The sequence below is a fragment of the Homalodisca vitripennis genome, chromosome 1 (genome assembly GCF_021130785.1).
Source record: "Homalodisca vitripennis isolate AUS2020 chromosome 1, UT_GWSS_2.1, whole genome shotgun sequence".
NCBI lineage: Eukaryota > Metazoa > Arthropoda > Insecta > Hemiptera > Cicadellidae > Homalodisca > Homalodisca vitripennis.
This window is the reverse complement of record NC_060207.1, coordinates 135,990,959-136,017,338: the sequence shown is the minus strand read 5'-3', so window position 1 is coordinate 136,017,338 and position 26,380 is coordinate 135,990,959. Positions and strand designations below refer to the sequence as shown.

At 32.5% G+C, this 26,380-nt stretch overlaps 1 protein-coding gene across 2 annotated transcripts in view; it reads right to left on the bottom strand.

The window, feature by feature from the left end:
* LOC124371855 (KAT8 regulatory NSL complex subunit 1) overlaps positions 1-13,003 on the bottom strand; it is an 86,884-nt gene extending 73,881 nt beyond the window's left edge. Inside the window, exons 1-2 of one of the 2 annotated variants that reach the window (XM_046830231.1) lie at positions 12,652-13,003; positions 10,471-12,412 (exon numbers count right to left, since the gene is read on the bottom strand). In XM_046830231.1, coding sequence (XP_046686187.1) covers positions 10,471-11,834 — 1,364 coding nt within the window. In that variant the 5' untranslated portion in view covers positions 11,835-12,412; positions 12,652-13,003. The remainder of the gene's footprint in view (positions 1-10,470; positions 12,413-12,651) is intronic. The other variant, XM_046830225.1, reaches the window with a different exon arrangement.
* Between the last annotated feature and the right edge of the window lie 13,377 nt (positions 13,004-26,380).

Genomic DNA, 26,380 nt, shown 5'->3' with positions numbered 1-26,380 from the left:
AGTTAATATAAAACATAATTTGTTGGGTCAATTCATTTCAAATCACCCAATATAAATATAATTTGTTGTTCGCATTTTTTATTCTCCTGATTCTTTTATCATGAATTCTCTATGAGTAGATAGATATTAACAAAACTCCCATTGAAATAATTTACAAGCCATATTTTTTATTTGGCAGCTATTTTAAAATGGTAATTTGGTGACTTTAATGAAAAAACAGGGTTTGCAGAAAATTTAGTATCAGATTAATTAAAAAAAAACTAATATGTTGAGCATGAAATGACCTTCAAAAAGACATAAGTTTAACTTTCCTATAACGCAAGAAAGTCAGTCAAACTCTTTGTCTAAAAACTCAAAAAGTTTACTAATCGTTAATTTTTAAGACTATAACTTTTTATGAAGGAAAAGAGAATCACTAACAACATTTAATTTCTGTGTTGAGTACTCTTAATACTACCAGCAGAATAAACTCCTTTTTTTCTACGGCCTTTCAAATATGACCAAAAGCATGTTAATGCCAATTTTCAAAGGTCAATATATGAAAAGGGACTGAATGAAAACAAGTGAAAATTGTACAAAATGTTCTTTATACATATTGCACACAAAACTTTTGACAGACTCAACTACGTTTTGAAGTTATAGAGCTGTAATTTCAATAAAAACACCAACTTTGTGGTATATATGTCCTGACTGATTAATTCACTAATTCTCCAAGAATAATAAAATGAGAGGGATAAAATTTGGTACATAGGGTTATCTTGTACCTTAGAGATAAACGAAAAAACGATTTTTCTTTCTAACTTCAGGGCTTTGCCCCACTGACCTCTACAGTTGCAAACATTTCCGCAGGAAATGCATTGGTCCAAACAAATGTTATTAATAGAAAGAGCATATTAAATGTAGCTAACTGTTCTATAAAAACGTATTATGACAACACTATCATACATTTAATTAGGTTAACAAAACTTTTCCCATTTATAATATTTAAGCATAGAGTAATCTTGATTTTAAAACTTCTTATATATCACTGTTGAGCACAGAGTTTATCTAAATAAGACCATTAGAAGTTTGAGTACACATGTACTTTTAACTATACCTTTAGCAAATATTAAGTATGTGGGGCTAGATGAATAATATATAGCAGATAACTAAGACAAAACTATTATCTAAACTTTATAACAGATTTAAAGACTGTTATGAAAGCCACCTTCATTATTTTTTAGGGAAGTAGGCTTCCAAGACCTGCATTATGTACATATTATTGATTGGGGCAACAAAGCAAACAACTGTGACACCAGAAATATCTTTGACTGAAAGTAGATTACAATGGCCAAAAATAGATGCTTTATGACTGATGTATAAGCTCTCTAACCTGCATATGTATATTTTCTTTATCGGAGAAATAGTGCCAAGAATACCTTAGATTGAAGTAAATTACAATGGTAATAAGTATACACCTTTTCACAAAGAACAAGACAAACTTTTGGTTTCACAAATAATGTTCTTTTGAACCAGAAGTGCTCATACACGTGCAAAGACTAAAATAGGAGGCATTAGCAATTTCGTTTAACGACTGAAACTGTTAACCATAAACACTGACATAATATGTATCTAAAATATGCTTAATTCTGTTTCTAAACTACATAGACCCCAATCATTTACTACTGAAAAGCTAACACATTCTTTTTAAAATCTTTTTTATTCGATTTTCTGAAAATCAGTTTAACACAATGCATCGCTAAAGAACACTCTATTCAAATATTTAAATTGAACATAATGTAATTCAACTTAATTTCTTTAGTTTTAAAAATTGATTGCTACAGGCTATATTACAGATTGTATATACAGTGACCTAAAATACTTTCTGAGAAATAATACTACTGTAATGTGATGACTATTACTTAAAATTTGAATAATAGTGGCGCGATCTGTTTATGTGAATGGGCAGTAACTATAGGGCTGTGACAATGGTTTCAGTACAAACTCCACTTTAGACTAAGTTATAACTGACCTAATAAGCTAAACAATGTATCTAAAAAAAATTCAATCTAGAAAATAAACTGCAGTTAATCCATTTACTTTACTGCTACTGAAAGTTTCCTGACAAAATAATAAAATAGTTCATAACGCACAGATTTTTTAAATCATAACTTTGGTACAGTTATTTTAAAATATGTTTAATTCCAGAAAATATTAAAACTTAAAACTGATATTAGCATAACCAAAAACAGGAAATAGGCCTAACTGGTTTCAGAATTTTAATTTGACAGGAAGTTTGTTTAATCATAAGTAGATTGTAGAGAGCGAGGATTAATATTAGAATATACTCAAGGGTTTATTTAATCTTAATGGAGAATCAAATGTTATTATTTCGTTAGTACAGCAAAGATGAGACTGAACCTTCACAATATGGTATGCAATGGATGTGATCAAAAATAATATCAAGCTCATTAATTGATATTAGAATACATTCACCCACAAAACAGTTTTGCTCATAAATCATTTCAAAACTCAACAACATAGTAATTGGTGTTGTAGGCTATGGTAGTTCACACGACATGTGTACAGTGCCGGAAAGAGAAGGATTTTATGTCTAGACCTGTGCCCAGATATTTTTCTAAAAACAATTGTCACAGACCATGGGAAATATTAACTGGAGAGGGTGAAATGACATACTCGCTTACTGACGTTAAAATTTTACAATAAAAAAACAGTTCAGCAATAAGACTTGCTATAGAGGGTTAGAAATTTGACCTGAATTAGAAAAATTGCAAATGTTATTGAGAAACACATGTTTTTGAGGGTTGTATAGTGAAAGCATTGTATCAATAATAAAACAGGATGCGCATATTGTACTTTAGTCCATAGTCCTAGACTAGCAATAGCCTACTGTAATATTAAGACTACTTTTTGCTAATAGAAAAATAGTGTATTCCATTAGTGTCAATATAACACACTGCAAAGATCGACCATTAAATAAACAAATTGCTAAATGCCTAATTTAATTACTACTTTAAAGCTCTTTATCCTTCCAACTGGCCATCAACTAAAATCCAGTCCACGTATTGTGTTGGATTTCATTACATATTAAACCATTAGGCTATAATATAATGAACGGCTGTCACTACGATCAAATCTGAGTGCTAAATTATCAATTAGAAATACCTAAACTATCCAATACAAAAACATTCTAATTATAGTCATTTACAATTAATTATTTCCAGCTCTTTATAATGTATTAAATAACAAAATTGCTCCAAATTAATTAAAACAAAGTAAAACCATTCGTATGGTATTTAAGTAATGTCCACAAGTGCAATGGCAATGTACATATGTTATTCATCTCAAACTCCGTTAGACATGTTAATCCTTCAAAATAGTGAAATGTAACTAAATGTAACACTGTTCTGTTTGTTACATTTTACAAATACATATGGCATAGACAGTTTTTTATTCATCACTAGCTGTTATTCAAGATCTTATGCTACTTAGTAAAAGCACTTTTAAGATGTAATATGATGAAGTCCTATGAATTGTTTCTAATGTAATTAAGCATACATTAGATAGATATTATTTATGAGCTCATGGTTAAGAGAATCAGAGTTTAACCTGTCTCTAATATCATGTTTTGCACATGTAAAAGCATCTCTGGTTCAAATTAATGTTACAGCTGAATTTGCCTTGTGAATCTTGAGTTTAGCTCCAGTTCACTTTCCTTTTAGTGAAGCGTCTGAAATCTGATACTGTCTCAGGCTTGATTTCTGGAATCGGGAGTCATGTTAGTCTGAATTGATAAAAAAAGTAGGCGACGAAGAAGCTCAAAACTAATGATTTGTACTGTCCGCATCTGACTTGTTTGCGAGCTCAAGGAATGCACCTGCCATTGGCTGAGGCTGTCAACCAACTGTCACTTCCTGCACTACTACTCTTATCCTAAGACTGTAAAGTTATTTAAATTATAAATTATTATTTAAACCATAGCAACATGAAGTTGTTTTACTTATTATCTTGAAAAATGTTGGGACTTGAAACCATATGTTTTATAATAAAAAGTTTGTATATTTTTCAAAATATGACACAAAATACGTTTTGTTTACTAAGCTTAGTCGAGTGGACATGCGAGATCTGATTCAGAAGAACTCTGGTCGTCGTCATCGGGGTCGTTACTTTCACTGGAGTCCACACCACAAAGTTCAATAACGAAGTGGTTAATGACGTCTTCTATTAATCCATCCTTTATCCAGAAGTCTCTAGTTTTAGGGTGTGATCTGTAAAACCTTTCCAGTCTATTTTGGTAACAGAGTTCATAGCATGTGTTGTCACTTCCTCAAGTTTTGTTAAACATAAATCACCTTTGATACTGTGATTTTTAATTTCGCGTTTCATGGTAGCCCAGGCTAACTCTATAGGATTTAGCTCGCACATATAAGGTGGTAAACGGATTACTAAATGTCCATGTGCCTTTAGTAAAGAATCTACACGGAAAATCTTTTGTGGAGGTTTGTGTTGCACTATTAAATCGTACAGTTCAAATTTTTTCATAGTCGGGGAACAAGCTATATTATTTTTCATTAACCATTCAACCATGTCATTTTTAACTGCATATTTAGAAGGAGGTTTATTGTCCTGAAGGCAGTGATATGGTGCATTATCAAGGACAACTACGCTGTTTTTTGGAAGATGTGGCAATAGTTTTTCGTGAACCCATCGTTCAAAATTAACGCCATTCATTTGACCATGGTAATCACCGGTAGCTCTGCCAGCTTTGAAAATTAAATTCCAATTATGAAGAAATCCATCTTTCGTGCCGGCACTAACCACTATTAGTCTAATAGATGAACTTGTGTCTGTCGAGACGCCAGGAACACCAGGACCATTTAAATTGTTGTCCACCCACGTCTCGTCTAGGTACACAATAACTTTACCCTCGTGTCTACACTTCTGTATCTTTCGCAAATAACGAGCACGCCAATTTACTATATCAGGCCGTTCTATTAAAACGTTCCTGATTTTTCCACATCTCTTCCACTTAAACCCCATGGTATGAAGTAAGCATTGTAAAGTGTGTACTCCCCAAGGAAAGTTAATCTTTTCTTTAATTGCGGTTTGTGCTATGGGTATGTCCATGTAAAACAGGACAAAAATATTAAAAAATATTTTTATGAAATAACCTAGGTTTGAATGTTTTCAGATAAAGATTATTCTGAGCAATGTTGACAGCATTAGCTTTTTAGAGGAAAAATTTTATTTTTGTTGGTATTTTGTGTTTAGTTTAACACCTGTTTAGCAGAGTTTCATTGATGGCTATTTGTTAAGTCTCACATCTCAATTTTATAACTGATTATACATTAATCTAGAAGGTGGCCAGTACCAAGAAGCCATCTTTGGAACAAAAGCTAACTAAAATTATGCTTTTTTTTTAAATTTAGGTTAAGAATTGTTCTTTCTATTAGGTTATCTTTTAAACCTTACTTCATGTAACGTGAGTTACCGAAATTACAGATTTTTTCAAGTTTTACTCATGTAATACACAACCAATAACAATAATAAAACAGATTATATTTAAGAAAACTATTACAAGTATAAGTACTATTTTTTTAAAATTTTTTAATTTGTTTCATTTGCAGGAATTTCATATAAGTTTTTCTGTAACGTGAGTTACTGTAAAGATGTTTATTCATAGCACTTTAAAAACATTGTTTTATATATTGGAGTTAATACTAATACAAAACAAGCTCTTAACATAGTTAACCTCAAAACAATTAAATAGTTATGGTAATATTTATATTTGTATTGGTCAGAATATAATGCCTGTTTTAATTGTTCAAACATACTTCTAAATATAAGTGTAACATGAGTTACCGAAATTTGTTCCAATATTTTGGGTTTGATCTTATGATTTTAATAAATATAAACTTGCATTTAACTGAGATAACCTTACATTATAAGCTTATATAAATCTTTTTATTCAGGAAATTATTATTTTGATTTATTAGGCCCACTTCAAGTACACACCAATATGTTTGTAACGTGAGTTACCACTTCAACCTAGTGAAAAAAGGTTCTTTGGTTACATTTAATTATGTTTTGCTATTTGCCAAAGTGGTATTGACAAGTTTGGAGAACCCAAGTAATGTGTTTGAAAAGTGATAAAAACTGTTATACATTCAAACCGATCGAAAATGATGTTACTTTCGTCAAACTTGGACAAATTTTGAGTGTCATGCCTCTTCCAGAAATTAAAATGAAAGGTGGTAGATATTATTATTATTTTAAAAACAAAATAAATATCAGAGAAATGTAAAATGTTAGCTACACAGACTGTCTAATTGTTTTTAAGCGTTAGTGAATATTCCTTTATATATACAAACCAGGTAAAAAATGTAGTCTGTAATTACCATAAAGTTATTTGATCTTATCTTTTTATTCTTTCATAGTTGTGTTATGAGAAAAAATACAAACTAGAAGTTATAGAAAAGGGCTAAAAAAATATGTTGTTTTTAGAAATAATAAGTTTAAAACTTGTTTTTACACTTGTAAAAAGTTGTATTATTTTTACAATTAAAACAACTATTTAATCATACCAAACTAAAATAATTAAGTGTAACTGATACTAAAGTAGTTATTAAACACAATTCAATATATAAAATTACATAACAAAATTTATTTCTACAAATAACAAATGTCCTTAGGAAAGAGACACAATGTAACATGAGTTACTGTAACGTGAGTTACTGTCAATTAGGTCAATAGTATATTATTAAAATTATGTTTTTCAGTTTTTATTGTTGTAGTTGTCACAGTTAAACTACAAACTCTTGAGCCAATCTTAAGTATTTAGATTAAGAAAAAATTAAACATTTAGGACAAAAGTTGTTTCATGTTAAAGTTTGCTTTCCAAATTGTGACGTCCTTTTTTGTGTAACATGAGTTACCAAAACTAGAGAATTATTATTACCTTAATTATTAGTCTCAGGAAGTTGAAATCTGGCCAGTGTGTATTATAATTCTTGCTTAATACTGCAAGATATTTTTGCTTAATATTATGCTTTAAAAAATTAAAATATTTCAACAAATAACTTAGGACCCACGTTGAAATGTAACGTGAGTTACCATGGACATGCCCCTATGTGTTAGACAATTCGGTTACTCCACCATGGTTAGAACTCGTGTCTAAAGCATTGTAGACACGATGAGACAACGACAATAACTTTCACCTAGATTACACTATATTTTGAAGTTTAGGTGTCCCCAATGAGAAAGCAAGTTCGCTTTGAGCTTCTTCATCACTACATTTTTTTATCTATTTCAGGAGTGTGACATCATCATATTTCAGACACTACACTAAGAGGAAGGTGAACTGAAAGCTAACTGAAAATTAACATCTGAATCAACCCCTTCCCACACCATATCTACGTTATGTGGTAAGCCTGACACTTATGACCTTGATAAAGAAAATACACAGATCTTGGAAACTTACTTCAGTCAAAAAATGTTTTCTTTTAATTCTTGCCATATACTTCAGCTCTAAGATACTTCCGGTACCACTGCAGAGATTGTCTTGTTGGCCAGACAAAGAAAAATATATACATACGACCGGTCTGGGGATAAATCCTACATACTTCCTATATAAGTGGGAAATCCTTATTAAATCAGCATACCGAAATAATAATTTATAAAGTCTTGCATTATAGAAGTCTTGTTGTTTTTTCGAACAAACATATAGTCACGGATCGTTGAGGCATATTAGGGTTCATTTATCTGTTTTTCTATAGGCCACTGTTAAAATAGCATATCACAACTTGAAGGAAGCCCACTAGTTTGGAATACCTTAAATCTGATAATATTCACATCTTTGTTCATTAATGTTGATTTTATTTATTTTATGCATGTGTTAATTTCTTTAATGGAACAATCTGTCCAGAATAAAATTTTAATATTCACTTTTTATTTTATATCTTCATTACACTGAACAAAAGATCACCAAGCACTGTATGCTTAGTATTTAAAAAAAATGTTAATGTTAACAAATGTTTCAGCCTAATATTGTTGAACTTATCTGAAAGTGCCAACAGCTGTTTGGTGTAAACTAAATTTGAATTATAAAATGTAAATAGGCCTACTGCTATTTTTTCTAAATTTCAAAATATTCCAGGTACCTTTTCTATTCTTCCTCTTTATATAAACCTACCTCCAATTTCAATTAATAGTCTATTATACCAAAAATATTACCTGAATTATAATATTAATTTATTCCATTAATAATTTATAAAGTATAATTCACAAAAACTTCTTTGGAATTCACTGACCACTATTACCAGTAGTTGTGGCCAGTGATATAATTTAATAATAGTATTAAGATACTTAATCTAGAGTCTAAAAACTTAAATAATATATAAAATTGAGTCTCCAATTGTAGTGTTTATTTACTTATTTGTTTTTTTTTTTTATTTAAATACTTTTAATTGTTCCATCCATTCTTACAATTAGCACTTAGCTACACATTTAGCAATTCAATTTATTTATAAGATTTCGTGGTACTTTGGGATTATACCGACCACACTAGTATGAAGAACACAAAAATAGAAATTTATAGAAACAAACATGATAGAACGAAAAAACAACTCTTCAATTACAAAATTACAAACTTAAAAGCATTTCCAGGTATTGTGATCGCTATTGTTGTCGCTATTATCTTATCTTTCTCGAGAATCCTGATTACGGCAGGCCGCGCGGCATCACGTGATTTGCACGGTACATAATTGCCTTTCCATTACAATTCAATTTATATTTCTGATTAGCCCCTCTAGAATTTGATATTTTACTGATAGGTACTATCTCGAGGGATGTTTTTCTTTCGTCGACATCAGCGCGGGGCAGCACCGAAGGTGCTGCCAAAGCCCGCGCTGATGGCCGGAGGCACTCGCATTTTGGGTGGCGGAATGTGATCAAGAATAAAAACAAGTTTTTAGTGTTTTTTTAATAAAGAGTTTAGTTTGAGAAATGTTTGTTTTTGTTGAATTTTTGTGTTTGGAGAAATGTAGAGGTAAAACACGGAAGTACAACCACAGCGATGCACCAGCTGAACGGGCGGCGAGACTGCAATCACGTTATCTACTAGACGCTCGACTTTGACCTCTGTCTGAGGATGGGGAGGGGTTTGCGATAAGACAATTCCTGTTTTATATTGACGAAATATTGTTCTACGCTAATCTAGTAATCAGTAGAAACGAAATGTGAAATAACGATTCATGTCTGGGTGTGGTCGGTATAATCCCAAAGTACCGATTTCGTTATTACTTTTTTATACAGCTTAACTATACTGTAATTTTAAATACTTGTAGTAAACATCGGTTTGACATTTTGATTTTGGTAGTTTAGACATTTTGGTTAGTTTTGACATTTTGATTTTAATAAGCACAAATATCGATATTCAATGATGGAGGTAGTCACTGTAATCAACCATAAATTCAAATATTATAATCAACCCCAATAAATAGGTTACAAGTATGTATGTATCTAATGAAGAGTACTATCAAAATCTGTTGTATAATTCAAAGTGATTCTGGGCAATTAAAATAAAGTATAAATGCTAACACATACGTGATACCAACCGCCATGTTGATATTGAGCTTCTAACTAAGTCAGCTCTTGTCACGGAAGGAACTTTCAATCTCAGAGATTGAAAGCTACATCAGTAAGAAGATTAGTTTTGTTGTAATCTTTTTTTGTCATCACATTAATAGCCTAGCTATTTTTGCTTATAAAAAATATTCTGCAACAAAAAGCGGCAAGCAAATATTTCTATGCTGGCTGGCCATTGGCTAGTTTTTAGTCACTTAGTTTATATTGAAATTGTGGCCTTTACTTGGATTATTTGAGTGAAGGTTTGGAATAGCATTAAAGAGAAGAAACTGCATTAGTTCAGCCAGCTGATAGGTAATAAATACTGCTGTTCTTGCTGCAGAAAAAATACAGAGCGAGAAAAATGTATTGTTTTATTCAGATGACCATAATGTTGCTAATGTAATTGTGTTGAAGAATTCTTTTCATTGTAATTAAAGGTTTAGGAATTGATAAATAAGCTAAACAAATCTATTTAGCTATAATGGTTTTTTTAGCTATAATGATTAGAAAATACCGAGACATTGATAAAAATTGCCTAATTGTGGGTAGGCTAGGCCTATTTAAAACCCTGTAACTCAAAAACCAAAAGGCATAAAAATGTAAAATTTTGCATTTTAACTAGTCTTGGTAGGTACTTCTATACAACAAAATCAAAATCTGAGAGATCATGGTTTAGAACATTGGTTGATTTGACATGAAATTAATGATCTATCTGATAAACAAATTTAAGACTGAACACTTAATAAATACAACCAAATAATGAGTGTAGTGTGGCAGCTTATTAAAAATTAACTGAAATATATTAGCTATTAAAATAACTGTAGAAAAAAGCACTTTACTTACATAGATAGGTTTTGTTGTTGTAGATTGTTGAAGCTCTGCAACTCATCACAACTTTCTCCTCCAGAACTGCTAGCAGTTACATCTGAGTCGAGTCCAGTTTCAACAACTTTCAACTGAAAGTGCAGCTGCCCTGACACATTGTCCATTTCTTTCCGCACATCACTGTTAAGCTTTGGTAAAATCGAACCTGACAACGCCAGATATCCCTGTCTGTTACTTGTAGCAATCTCAGACGAACCAGAACCAAAATATTTACATGGTACATGATGCTGGGAAATGGCCAGAGCCTGCTGCTGAGAAGATTGATCCAATCTTCTGACCAAAGTGGAAACACAGGAATTACTGATTTCTCTCTTTTCATTTTCAATTTTTCCAGAAGTTAAAGCTGAATAAAGTGGAGACGACCTGGTAGAACTGCTACTATCAGTTAAAATGTTACTCACATATTGAAGCATGCCTGTTATTTCTTCACTTGCTTGCTTTCCCATTGCCCTTGCTTGTAATTTACGTAACCTACGAAGAAGCCACTCACATTTTCTTTCTATTTTAAACTGTCTGTCCTGTGCTTCGTCTATTTTATCTTTGATCAAAGTGTCTCTATTTACAATACTTAAATTATTTTCACCTAGGTTTTCATCTACACACATGCTCATCATATTGTCAACATCATTTAAGAATTCTCTTTCAAATGTTGACAAACTTCCTGCAATATCATTCCCATCACTGATTTGGAGGCTGGATTCGAGATTCTCTTCAATATCATTTCCTTTAGACTCCATATTTTTAATTACTTGCATTATTTCTTCCACATTATGTCCAAGATCACCACCGCCTCCAAGGTCACTTTGAGTATTGCTACCCAAGGTTTTGAAAATATCCATTTTTAAATAACTATTACATGAATCCATACTAGTTACCTGAGAACTTGACTTTTGCAACCCCATGTTTTCATCATCTGCTGAAGGGTAACCGCTATTCATCATAAAACCTCCTATTTGTAGTAAAGAATAATCAGATTCTTTGGGAATATTCTGATCAAAGAACTCACAACTTTTATTCAAAATGTCTTTGTCTTTTGTATTATCATTACAAGGACTTGATTGAGGCGGTACGGTTTTTAGTTCTGCAATGTTTTCAGAATCACCATTCATTCCCACTGAGGTGTCTAAAAACTTCAAATTCCGTGTACATTTAATATCGTACTTCAAATTACTATCAGTATTCTCACTAAATGTAATCAAAGACACAGGTGATGATAATTTTCCAGATTTTAAAGGAAAACCCTGAGGTTGACCTGTTTCTGTTAGAGCTGGTGCCATGACAACCACATAGGGCTGCCTCACCGAGGCATACCTCAGGCCCATTCATTCATATGAATGAATTATATTGGTATACAAATAATTTTACAGTCCTAACATGAGATAATACAAAATACCCATATAAAACTGTTTACATAAAACTACCTGCACAGGCGAAGAATATATATTTTAAACATGACGACTAAGATAAGTTCAGGTTCAAAATTTTAGCAAAATGAATTGCCTAACTTATATTGTTTTTGCCTGTTAACTATGTTAATTTGTTAGCAACGTTCCATTAATAATAATAAACATTAATATTTTCAGCGATCGAGTTAAATGACAGAGAATTAACTGTCACATAATAGCCTACAGACAGCAATATTGATAAATAACAAAACCCAAAGTAAAATAACCAATGTGTAGATCACAATTTAAATTATAATAAAAATACTATCACTGCAGGTTATGTTTTAGTTGTTTGAATTTAATTCCACTATAACTTAATTTCTTTCATCACTGATTTATGAAAACTAAACTGATCATTTCCGTATCACTCAACACTTCACAACACTATCACCATATTCCTCAAGCGGTAATGATTCACAGGTTCCAGGAGCAAATGGGTCGTTTATCCAGTCCAACTGCAACAAAACAGTAGAAATTAATAACTTAAAATATTGTAAAAACTTGTTTGGAGAATAATAAATGTGTATGTCCCAGAGTAGGACGAATTCATATTAATTTTAATGCAATAATCACCACGTGACGAAACAATAGCTTGTGAGGGAAATCTCTAAATTATTTCAACTACTGAAGACATTGCATCACCATACTATAAATATTGGAGTAAATTTAGTTCATTTTTGCTGTTGATGCTTACCAGAAGTTATTGATTGAGAGTTCGCTTTTACTAGGTACACACCGCGGCGCACTTTACTCCAAAGGAGCGCGGAATTGTGAAATTACACAACATTTACGTACCAGCCATGATCACTAATCACTACCAACGGGTAGCCCAAGACGAATAAAGCTTCGATCAGTCAAATCAATTACTGAAACGTAAGCAAAAATTATTGAGAGAAGTGTTTAGGGGATTTAAATTCATTGTCGGTTTTATTAGGCACAGTTAACACTATTATTAATTAGGTTAGAAAGTTTCAAACAAGAATGAGTCACCACAACTATTCGTAAAGGAACAGTTAGTAAACTCAACTTGACTCCATTTTGTTTTACCATCGATGCTACTTCCTTGAGGAGAGACGGCTGCGCACAAACGCCGGAAACGTCCAAATAACAAAACAGTGCCCGTCAATTACTGTATTTAAAGTACAATTGATAAATTATTTGAACTTATACAACACCAAATATTTATGAAAACGATAAATTTAACTACTATCTAAGATTTTTACTGACAAAATATATACTTTAATAAAACAAACCTCGGCAATGTGCTCGTTTGTGGGTTATAAAAGGGGAGTATGGCGCTATTAGTAACAACAATCTCCTCCCATTATGTGGTGAAGCAACCGCGATTACGTGTATGATTCAAATCAATCTTTTTAACTATACCTTGATTGAACATTTATATTCGTACTATGTTATATATAATGGACGAATAAAGTACTTAACATTAAAATATTTTCATTTAACTTTTAAGTATTAAAATAAAAGCTTTCTAGTTTCGTTATAAAAAACAATAATTCAAATCTTTGTGGATCTGTCCTTTTTCTGTCCATGTAGTAAATTTGTTATCCTCTCTTTATCTTCACATTGCAGGCTACTTTATAGAAAAAACACTTTAATGTATAAGTTAACTAATATATCTAGTCGTAGACACTATTATGTTTATTTAATGTTTTTAATTTTCACGATAAAATCAGTTTTACTATCTTGATGTCCACAAAATCATAAAGAACTGTAATTTATAATAAATCATTACAATAAACAGGAAAAACAAGACCTATGCTATTATTTTAAAGATTGTATTGTTCTTTTTTATTTTTTTGGAATTTTAGCATAAATAACACAAATTTTAAAAAATTTAAATAATATAAATGTACTACTTACTCGCCTTTTAGATTAAAATATTATATATATACTAGCTGTTTCCCGCGGCTTCGCACGCTTTTCGTAAGTTTTGCCCGCGTATGAGCATTTCTGGTTGAAGTAAATTATATTTCCAACCCCGATGTAGATTTTACCTTGATGTCACGATCAAGAAAATATGTCAAAAATGTATTGTACATGCATAATGTATTTTATTACAAAGTGGTCTACCACTCAACCTTTAAGTTCAACCAAAAATTTAGTTTAGACAATTATACATCATAACTTAGCGCCTTCAAATAGTGTTTCACTGTTTAATACACGTATCTATCTCGTAATTGCAGGTTATAATGTGCAGGCGCTTTGAAAACTTTTCTTCATTTTATTCGTTTATATTCACGACATAAGCGAATAATTCAGATAATAACTATCCTATCTTCTAAGTTAGACTAAATTACGGATACATGTGAAATTTGATTGAAATTGGTTCAGTCGTTTTGGAGTTTATTGGCAACATACATCGTGACTCAAGATTTTTATATATATAAGATATATATATATATATATATATATATATATATATATATATTTCTGGTATCATACTTGTCAGAAAGGGGGTTTATTTATAAAATATATATATTTCTGGTGTCATACTCATCGGAAAGGGAGTTTATTTATAAAATCCGAACTAGATGTTGATCCAGTTAATGTTTCTAATTTTTTTGGAGATTTCAACGTAGACATTTAGAGTGAGCGCCCCTAGTAGTAAGATGTTACATGTCATGGGAACACATGGTTTGAGGCACATAATAATCTCCTATTCATGGGAGATTTAAGGCTCAAGATCTACCATCGACATTTTTACAAATACTGAGAGCAGCCACATAAACAGCAGAGTTCTAGTGACCTTTTTTGTCTGACCACCATGACCTGGAAGTGGTTGTACACAAACCCCCGTTTGAATAAAAAAAATTCCTGTTTATAAGGAGTCTCAAAGATCCAGTCCTCAAAGCATAAGCTCCTTCCAACATTATTCGAGCAGGGAAACTTGGGTGGATTTTTAGGATGCTGAAGGTGTTAATGCAAAATTCAGTGAATTTCTAAAAAAAGTAAATTATTACTTTGAAATATCATTCCATGTGGTTAGAAACAAAGTTAGTACTCATAAATATTTAACTAAGCCCTGTTCTTAGTACATAAATAATGCCTTTAAAAAATCGCCTTCAGTTCTTGAACATAGCTACCTAAAGATCTTGATTCTCATCATCCTTCACGACTAGTCTACAATAAAGCAAAAGGAGAGTATAGGAAATTAATTAGAAAATCCAAATCATTTTAATTAAACACAATTGAACTAGGCCCTAATATAAAACAAACATAATCCGAAGCACAAAAATATTTTAATGTATAAAACTGTTTATTTACATTCTCCCCCGCTATTTTTTAGTGTAAGTTATAATCTGAGAGATAAGCTGGAAGTCCTTCGACTCTAGAGGTATTTCGCTCACAAGGTAGAGGCAAAATAGACTTTTGATGACTGATAAAGTTTTGGTTCTGTTGTTGGGTAGGCAGGTCTTGACTTCTGATGGTGGGCCTGGTTGATCCCTAGTAAGGTCTTCTCTCGTAGAAATGTTCTCTTCACCACGCCCTGAAGTATACATGTGACATTGTGAGCCCTTTGATAAATAATAGTCAACTGCAGAAGCCAAGTGTCTTGTCGATATTGTAGTTTCTCGACCATCAAGGAGTTGGACGTAGCAAAATCAGAATTTCCATCTATCAATGTTAGGTCTTCCACTGAAAGGTCATATTTAAAGTTAAGAATATGGCGCTTCATCCAAACCGGGCCGGATTTCATAAACCAAGTTGGTGTTGACACTCCACTACTCTATAAGATGTTAATTTCCTGATGTCTTCTAGGTTGTATTGTAAATTCTTACTCCTGACCCAGTGATACATTCAAGTTTTGCCTGGATGGCATAGTAAATATAGGAACTTCTAAGCAGATCAAGTTTTTAGTTAATAGAACTACAAATTCCGGCATGTTTTAAGGTTTCAGCATCAACATTTTTTCGGCCAGACCTGTAAATGATATGGCTGTAACATAAAAGTTTAAGTCATCACCTCATGGTCTCATTTTTTATTTTAACGAACAACTATGAATTGACCATAAGGAAACAGATTTCTGGTCTGTAACCAACTTAAAGTGCCTGCAGAGTAAATAATGTTGCTACTTCTGGACAGCCTCCAAATAACATAGACTTCTTCTTCCACAGAACTATGCTTCAAGTCACTTAAATTGAGACCTCTTGAAAAGAACACCAATTCAAGTGAAGACGACCATGTTGAGTGAGAGTTGCAGCCATTGTAGTATCAGAAGCATCTGTATCTACAATAAATGGTTGATGAGGGCAAATAAAATTTTTTATGAGTCTAGAGAAATGAGAAAACATGTCAATTGTTCTCCTGAGAGAAGCAGTATCTGTAAGAAGAAGAAGATTCTTTAGAGGCACAAGACGGTCCAGGTCTGGTTTGATCACCATATTACTGATTATGTAACCCAAAAAATTGTGTTCATTGAAAACGAACTAGTAGTTTTGTTAACAGTTAGACCATATTTAGTCAATGTTTGCATGAATCTGTCCAGATTTTTATTGTGGTCTTCCAGAGTCTGGCCACATATTGTAACGTCATCTATATAAACAAATGTATCATTAAGATTTTCAAGCAAAATTATTCCATCTATGACACGCTGAAACGCAGCAACACCATTAGTAACACCAAATGAGATTCTTTTTAATTGATACATTCATCCACATGTTTCAAAAGCTGTATAATGTTTATCTTTTTCTATGATTGGTATCTGATGTAATATGCATTTTTAAAGTCAGTGGTACTAATATTACAATAATTAACTACTTTGTTAATTATGTCTTTAATCTTTGGAAGTGGATAAGAGTCAAGGAGAGTGAACTTTTTAGTAAAAAAGTAATTAATGACCATTCAACGTTTATGATTATACTGGACGATGTGACGAGAGCTTGCCATGGTGATATTCTAGGTTCAATTATACCTTCCTTTAATCGATTAGATATTTCTGTGAATATAACTTTAGAGTATAATTCAGAGTAAAAACAGGATTTAATGGATATCGGCCTACAGTCTGAGGTAAAATATGCAAACAGTAAAGCAGGTGTAACTTTCATTGCAGCCAGACAACTAACAGCAAAAGCACTGTCAGATCCACCTAGGTACATTTCTATTTTGAGTGCCGAGCAAGTAAGTCATGTCCAATTATTCATCTGTACATAAACTTGGAAAAATATAGAGATACATCATGATAAACATTACCTAGTAGTTTAACTCATACTGAACATGCACCTCTGAGAACTGAGATAGTTAAAAGTAGAAGGGTAAATTTTTAATTTCAATTTTTTAACTAATGAATCGCTTATAAAGCTAGACGAACCTCAAGTGTCATTCAAAGCAGATGCATGTAAGTGACTTACTATTGGAACAGTCGCTTTTGAGAATGAATAGTAGCTAAATATTCCTTCTGTATTCAATGTAATGAGAGCACAAGATGCAGCATCCAGTCTTATGAAGGGGTTCTACTTTTGGAATCATTCGGCATACGTTAATGAAATGGCCTTTCTTAACACAACCCTTGCATATGGCATTCCTGGCTGGACAAATGTTCTTCTGTTGTCTGTCATAGCCGCAAAACATACACTCAAGAGCAGCAGGGGCAGCAATATGCGTGCCTCTTCTGATAGGTTCATCAGTTTCTTCACTTTTCTTATTTACATTAGATATCTTGTTTAAACTGGCTGGTATCTGATACATATTAGCATTATGCTATGCTATTTCTAAGCAATGTACATGTTCTTAAGCGTCCTTTAGAGGTAGATTAAAGCTTTTTTCAGAAGTCTTTGTCTTATTTGAGGGGATATGAGTCCATTTACATACGCGTCTTGGACATGTGTTTCAACTTATCAACTTTTTCCATAAGCTGCTTCTTCTGAGTTAACAGTTTATGACGTGCAAACACTTCATTAACTAGTTTTAAAGTAGAATTTTTGTAGACTAGTCATAACATTATTAAGAGTTAAACATTCACTTAAGTGCACATAGACTGAAGGTATAACAAGATTTGTTAACAAATTTAGATCATTACCTCCATCAACTTTTGATACTTCCAAAAAGTTCTTAAATGTTTTATATCAATGATCCCAATCTTGTGAAGCAGTGGGACTATTTGAATCTACATTTAGTTTTTCAGGCATGAAGAGTTGTTCCATTTTATAGTGTTTTATTAATTTGAAATAGATAGAATTCAAAGAGTATACCTGAAATTAGGTTTAATTAAACACAATTGAGATAGGTCCTTATATAAAACAAACATAATCTATGTTACAACAATCTCGTAAAAATATTCTAATAATTCAAAACTGTTCATTTAGAGAATAAAACATATGATAACTAATTAACATATGATCTTTTATATCACACATACCTTATTAACACATTATTTCAGAAGGGTATATTTCCAGATTCACTTAAACATGCGGTTGTGACACCATTGCACAAAAAAAGTGAAATTAGATGTTTGCTACAACTATCAGCCTATATTGTTAGAATAAAGTTTCTCCAAAGTCTAGACTACTAGCTTTTTTGGATAAAAACAATGTACTTCACCCTAGCCAATTCGGATTCATTAAGGGAAAGTCGATGACTGAGACAATGTTGTTTCATTTGTTTCACAAGCTATTCACAATCGGCTATGGGAATTTTTTTTACCTCACCAATGCCTTTGATATAGTTGATCATAATGTGCTCCTACAAAAACTGACTATTGAGGGATTAAAGGAGTTTCCCACTCTTCAAATCTCATGAGAAGGACTCAGGCTGATTGAGTTCCCGTTAGAAATTCTACAGGTTGTAAAAGAACTGTTTCATAAAATTGAAAGGAAGTAAAGTATGGATTTCAAGGGTCAGTCCTGAGTCCTCTATTTTTTATCATTTTTATTACCGACCTTCATCTTGTATTACTGGCATGAATGCTAAAGTCTTTCTGTTTGCGGATTACACTTCTATCTTCCTTCTATGAAATTGAGTGGTAGAGAGGGCTTGATAGCCCTAACTCCACCTCTTTAATAAAGACATTTTTCATTTCCTCTTCATAAAGGCTCATAGACAAATGGACCTTGAGATTGTTCCTTCTAGAGAAACCAGTAATTTAATGCATTGGTGCAAAGAACCTTCTTGGGGGTGTATATTGACAACCAACTAAAATTCCAGGATCACATTGATTTTATCTGTAAGAAATTGAGTTCAGAGATATTTGTAATTTGTATCTTATTCATACCACTTGAGTAACTTTGGCTGCATACTATGAGTTAATATATCCATACCTATCTTGTGCTGTGGCCATTGGGAGATTTGAATGTTAACGCACTTGGCCAGTATTCAAACTTCAAAAGAGGAGCATTTGAGAAACCTCACCGTTCTTCCTCCAGGTCAATCTTCAAGGATACCAATATTCTTACCATTCCGTCCATTTACATTTTGAGTTGTTTAACCTTTGTGTGAAAACAGTTTGAATTGTTTCAAGTAAGAAACACCCCAATTCAATACAATCTTCAGTCCAACAACATCAAAAACAATGTCCTAAGCATCGCACAAGTTTCCTTGATCTGGATATCCTCATCAGCGGCATTAAGGTTTTTTAATGTACTGCCTGAATCCCTTAAGCCGGAAAAGCTTTTGACCGTGCACACTCTTCTTTTGAACAGTTGCCCTACAGCATTGAGGAATATTTAAACTGTACTATTATCCCTACCTAAATATAGAATATTTTAGTCAGGAGCGGCGTTAGGGTAGGGCAACCGCCGGACGAAAAGGGGCACTGGTAGCCTTTTTTCGTATGTAATTGAATTGCAGTTAGGGGATGCTGAAGAAATCTCACCCAGGGCGCTAGTAGTGCTAAAACTGGCACTGATTTTAGTACATGTATATTTTAAAATAATAATAGTAATTACTTTATAATAGCTAGCTGTGAAAATGGATTCCATTGACACTATTATACAGTTAAACACTATGTATAATAATAAATTTTGAGTTTAAGTTCTGACTTCCAATGCATTTTCGAAAATAAATCAAAAAGTTGGATTTGTCTTTTGGAGGAATTGGAGCTTTAGGGATGTATGTCAAAAAGTAGAAAACATTAAAATTAGTCACCTAAAATTTAGAAAACAACAAATTTAGTTTTTATTAGAAAATATAAGGTTAAACACATGTCAGATTTCGGGTCAGCAAGGGAGGCTTCGTTTTCACCTCACAGTGGACATTACCTTGGCTTAAAGAGCAACCCCATTAGACCAACATTTACCATTTTTAATTTTGATCAAGAGGTAGTAGAGATGGAGTTTAAAACCAAATTTCAACCCTACAAGATAGTTAATTTGAATGGTATGGTGTATACAGATGGACTTGTGTCTGCCATCAGTTGGTAGGAGAGACTACAGTAAATCCTCAGCCAATTAAAATGTGTAATTATTAGTTTTAAATATATGATTACGTTCTAAGGGCAAAACAGTAAATTTTACTATGAATAAATATAGTATAGTAACATTTCCTTGAACACAATTAGACAAAATCAGAGTTTACTTGCATCTGCAAAACCATGCAAATAAATAAAAAAAACTGATCTTACAGTTTTGTCAATTAGGTATTCAAGAACAAAACAAACTCAAAGTAAATAAGTTTTTTTTTTTACCAATACATTAAAAAAAGGATCACATGATGGGGGTTTGCATTTAAACATTTTGAACTGTCCTTGAAATTTCATGTCTTTACATAAATTATGAGTTTCTACCCAACACTCTAAAAAATTTTCTGACTTCTCCAGACTCAAACATAAGATGTTTATTGTGTTGAATTGACTGGGATGATTAATGAAAATTAGAAGGGATGGAGCATGGGTCTCAAGTGTAACAGTTCAACAATTTCTATTAATTAACTCACCTCGTTGTCTGTTTAGTACAAGTATTTTATTTATTTTAAACTGACTTTATGAAGGTATAGAGTCTTGAAATTTTTATCATATCCCAGAACTGGATAACAGTGCTATAACATGTAATGTACTGCTTTATATAGTAAACACATATATAGTAGTGTTTACATATATTCCTATGATAGGGCCCTTAAAACAGAGAAAATACTTTTTGCCACCTGAAATTCAACTGATGTTTGTCACTGGATAATGCATCTGGGCGTCTTTACACTTTTAATTAACCCTGTACATAATCAAACAATATGTAACATTTCATTTATATTATGTTTTGTTTCCAAATACCTAATTGACAACACTGTAAGAGGATTTAAACCTGACAGTCAAAATCATTTAACAAATTAAGGGACTAGGTGACGTTTTTTCAACTAAAAGCTTTCAAAACTCCAGTGTATTATTCTACAAAAAGTTTTAAAAAATACTTCAACAGCCTGTTTTTAAGGTATTTGTAAAGTTGGACAAATCTTGTGGTAAACATCATAAGATTCAAGTAATAAAAAACATGTATCAGTAAGCATATGTATATGTGATAGCTGAGTGATAACATTCAGTACTGCCAATACACACACATTCTTAAGCAATAGCATTGTAGAGGTAACTTCACACCAAATTTAAACCTACCAAGTAAACTTCAACAGTTATCGTGCATGCAGGCATGTATAAATGTAAGTCCCATTCATCAGCAACTGGTGGGAAAGGCATAAATTCATCCAATAATGAATTTCATTTTTTTTAAGCAGATCATTCCTGTGGGTTAACAACAAAACAGATAAAAACTCCAAAATTGGTTTTATTTATGTATTAAAATGAAATTTTTGGAGTTGTTTTTTTTCTTCTAACTGCAAACTAATTTAATATTAATTTAATTATCCAATAAAATGAGACTAATACTTAAGTAGTTAGAAGTCTACATCAATTAATGTATTTAATTAATTATTTAATCTTTCTAAGGATATATCTACCTCAGTAGTGTAACTAAGTGGGCATATGAAGGCGACACCACCCCTCCTAAAACCTCAACACATTTAAGTTAAGCAGGTAAGTAGTTTACTTTGAAATAGGCTTATCTAATTGATTTAAATTTCGATTTACTTATATTTGTTCCAGTTGACTTATTTCAAGTTTAATCCAGCATGCATGTCCAATCTCAAGTTTGTTCATAATAAGGTAACAGTTCTACAGTGGAACACTGTAAATAGCACATTCAAAATAATGTTTTAGATGTTTTTGTTCCATTGTTGAACTGTTATCTTACTGTAAGGAAATTTCATGTCATACCTTCACGGCAAGGCTTAACTTGAAATAAGTCAGTTATTTGCTATCAACTTTTTGTATTTAAATTGTTGTTTGATTGTTTTACAAATGTTTTATAAAACATATTTTTGTTAAGTTGGTTTATTTTAGTATATTTAAATTTAAATATTTTTAATAGCCGACATTTTAAAGTTTAATTTATTCAATTTTGTTATAACAATTTTGAATTATTCCGTTTTTTTTCTTAAATAAGATTTTAAAAATAAATACCATTAATTACTGCCAGATGACAAACAAAGAGACATGGGCTGTAAGAGAAGAATATGGGTGTTTTTATAAGGATCGTTTAGAGAGTATGTTCCCTAGACATATAATTGTCCACGAATAAGTAGACACCACGGTAGGAGTCGTGGCTGGATGCGCAGTATCAACTGACGTCACTCCCTTCATCTCATGCCTCGGCGCGGCATCCGCTACTTATTCACTACACCCTTGTGGCGAATAACTAATTAATACAAACTATCATATGTTTACATCACATGTGTTCTCAAGTCAAAACTTATTACTCTATATTGTTCAGCTGTATTAATCTTCTATGGTTTGATTTGAGATGATTAAACCCTGTGTTCAGTTACTTCACTGGGTACTTACTACTGGGTTTTATTTTTGATTACAACCCTACCTCACGTTTTGTTAGAGTTAGCTACTTGAAGTGTACTAAAAATTAAAACTATGAAACAGTATGTCTAGAACCATCTTTCTTTAATTTTCACTGTTTAGTGGAAAATTATTCAGACTTGTCAAAAACAATCTAGTAACCACGTACCTGGTGTTTTTTCCACTAAGCGGGCTTATTAAATTTTAACATTGAATTGATAAATCCGGGCGTGTTAAGAATGACAAACACTCCAACATTCTTATTGGTGTTTGAAATTTATTGTAAACTTTAAAACTTCATGGAAAACAGTTCCTAGACACTGGTTTCTATCGAACTGTAATACCTGTTTTCATACGTATTAAACATTATACTAAATATCACGCCGATATCTTTGTAATTTGTTCATGTACAGTGTATTATATTTATTCATGTATATGTTATAGTGTGTCACACCATTCTTGGCGTTGAGTGAAAGAAAGGGCTAAAACAGGACTAACTCCGTCTAAAAAAGAAATATTTCATTTCATCCCTTGTTAATACGGTACCACATGTAAAGTATAATCAATTTTTGTTACACCCAATATCTTACTGCTCATATTATCCATAACATTACATCCAACCGCTGAATGGCTATATAGTATTTAAACATTGGCTACAAAAGAGTTAAATACTTAAGTTATAAGTTAAAAATTAGTTAAACAATTAAGTGAAATATTATTTTAATTTTTAGCTTATTTATATTTTGGTATGTAACCAGCGGTTCTGTAATAATACAAGTTACATAACTATGGGTAATAAATGTCTAGCATCAATTGCAAACACCTTTAAAATAAAATATAGCATTAATCTCCGTTACTAATTTTAGCTGAAAGGAGTGACAAGAAAACTGGAATGTAATGAATTTGTTATTATAAGGGGGGTTTGTCAAAACTTAGGAGAGAAAAAACTGCTTATAATGTTGATAATTTTTAACTCGTGGTGTGTTTTTTCCTTATTGTTTAAGAACACATTTTTATTACTTTGGTTTTATTTCCAGTTATATAACAAAAAGGGGGTTATCATTTTAAAAATTGTGGTTTGAGTGCGTCCACTTCCTCTTCTTGTCACCTCTTCAGATTGCTCAATGTGCCGAAAAGCAATGTTGTCTCCATTAACATTGGCATGTTCTACAAGTATTATATTTATGATTACTTTTTTCTAGCTAGTCGTAATTCAGTACATCTCTTTCTGGACATACCGTTATTAGAAGCAACGAACTCACTGACGTACTGGCGACAAATGGCTCAAATTAGTACTTTGGAAAAATGGCCCATGATGCGTACCTACATAAGAGTGGCGAGGGCAAGTTTTGGTTTAGGCGGGTTAAGGGTGGCGATTTTGACACGGAGGGTAAAGAATGTCTAGGAAGTCTAAACACTTTTAAATATAAAGTATTTGAGAGCATATAGGAAGAAAATTCTTTCCAAACCCAAGAAAACCTTACGGCAACATTGGAAGTAACTCAAAAACCATTTCGGTCTAAAAGCCATGGGCATGATCCAGAAACCAGGAAACTGGGTATCACACATGTTGAAGCCAAGATATGTCGAAAGGCGAGTTTCCACATACGAACAGCTGCTTCAAAGGCGAAGAAAAAGTTTTTTGCATCACATAGTGATTGGAGATGGAAAATGGATTCATTATTATAATCCAAAGTGAAAATGTCATAGGGAAAACCGGGCCACTCATCAACATTGACTGCAAAGAAAAGGATTCATGGATCGAAGGAGATGCTCAGCATTTGGGTTGATCAGGTAGGAGTAGTGTATTGGGGCCAAATGCTTCTTTGCTAAATTCTAATCTTAATTTGATGCATTACAAATATTTGCATTTTCTCAGGGAAACATAAAAGACAAAGAAGTAAATGAAACATAATTAGTGCAATGTTGGTAAACTAGCATACATAGAAAAATAAGACAAGGCATTTTTATATTACCTACATTTAAACAAATCAGCATTTACAGCAACATTTTGTAGGGAAAGTAAAAAAAAAAACCAAATATGTTCACAAATGTAGTGTTCTTTGAGTGAATTTACAAATTAAGCCGGAATAAGTCTTTTTTAATTCGGAGCTGGAGCGGCAAAGATAATCACTAACTTTGGATCTGTCGAGTTGAATATATCAACTTCTGAGTGCACAAAACGTAAAGATTCAAAATGTTCGTTTATCAAAGGCGATTGCAAACTGGTTTTAATAAGTGTAAATTTATAACATGCTCCATCACAAGAGACTCGATTCAATGGGATGGTTAGAAGGCATTTTTAAGTTTTCTGAGTATGTAAACAGTACACGTTATATTCTAATACTATTTTATATTTACACTTAATACAACTGTTGCATGATGAATAAAGAGCTTAAAACAGCCAAACGTACGAACGCTGCCCTTTCTGAGAACTGCAGAGTCTTACCAAAAAACTGAATCAAGTTTCTCGGGTTGAAGTTTTCGTGCCCTTGCTGGCTGCTGTGATCATACGTCAAACCTATATCAGTGTCTTCTGGACTCCGCCCATGAAGACAACTCTACTGACAGTGCAACGTTGCCTTTCCGTAATCTAAATAAAGTGCAATGTGGGGGAAACACTTTAAACAGAAGCAAAGAAACATATCTGAGTTGGTTTTAGGAGACAGTCACGCTCGTGGCTTAGCTGGCCAATTAAGGAACAGTTCTTCTGAGAAAAATATATTGGTTTTGCCAAAAAATGTTAAGCCGGAAGCTCCCTTTCAGGAGGTAGTACGTGATATCTAGAATGTGTCCGGGAGTCTTAAAAACAACGATTTTTTGAGTGGAACGCTGAGACAAATGACATTGCTAATCATAAGCTAGATGATTAGGAATTTGTGTTGAAGTACAGTACCTTAGCAGCATCGGCACCAGATTGTAGGCTTGTGATAGCCACAATCCCATCACAATACACCTCTAGTCTTTTCTTATCTGAAAATAAAGAAATTAGACATGTCAACGATAGCATAATAACTTTGACATTTAAATCTAAAAACTTACAAATCTTAGAATTGGGAAATAAATTACCCTATTTGTTCAGAGGTATACACTGGAATGTGTGAGGAAATAAATCTATTTGTAAAGATATCCATACAATTATAGAAACATGGTTATGTGAATTGTTCTACGCAGCCACTTTGAGCTTAGTTCACCAAATTTTACCAACATAACCCATTAAAAGATCTCCGCTCAACCAAGTTCTTTGTCAACCGATTACGTAGCAAGCCTGATAACAATGTTAATAACTGTAATGTTCAAAACAGATTACGTGTAATCATCATAGTATTAGATCATCAAATAATAAGGTTCACGCTTTTGTGGTTGTGTTGCATGAAAGGCCTGTAGACGTGTCTTGTATTACTGAAGACTGGTTGAGTGAAGAGGAATGCGACTCTCTTTACATAGACCATTTCACTCTTATCAACTCTTTCTGCAGAGCCGGAAGGTACTACGGAGTTTGCATTCTAATTATAAATGATTCAGCTTGTATTGTAAAGCCTCGTCGCGACCTTATGCGTTAAAGCCTCGAGAAGCGCAT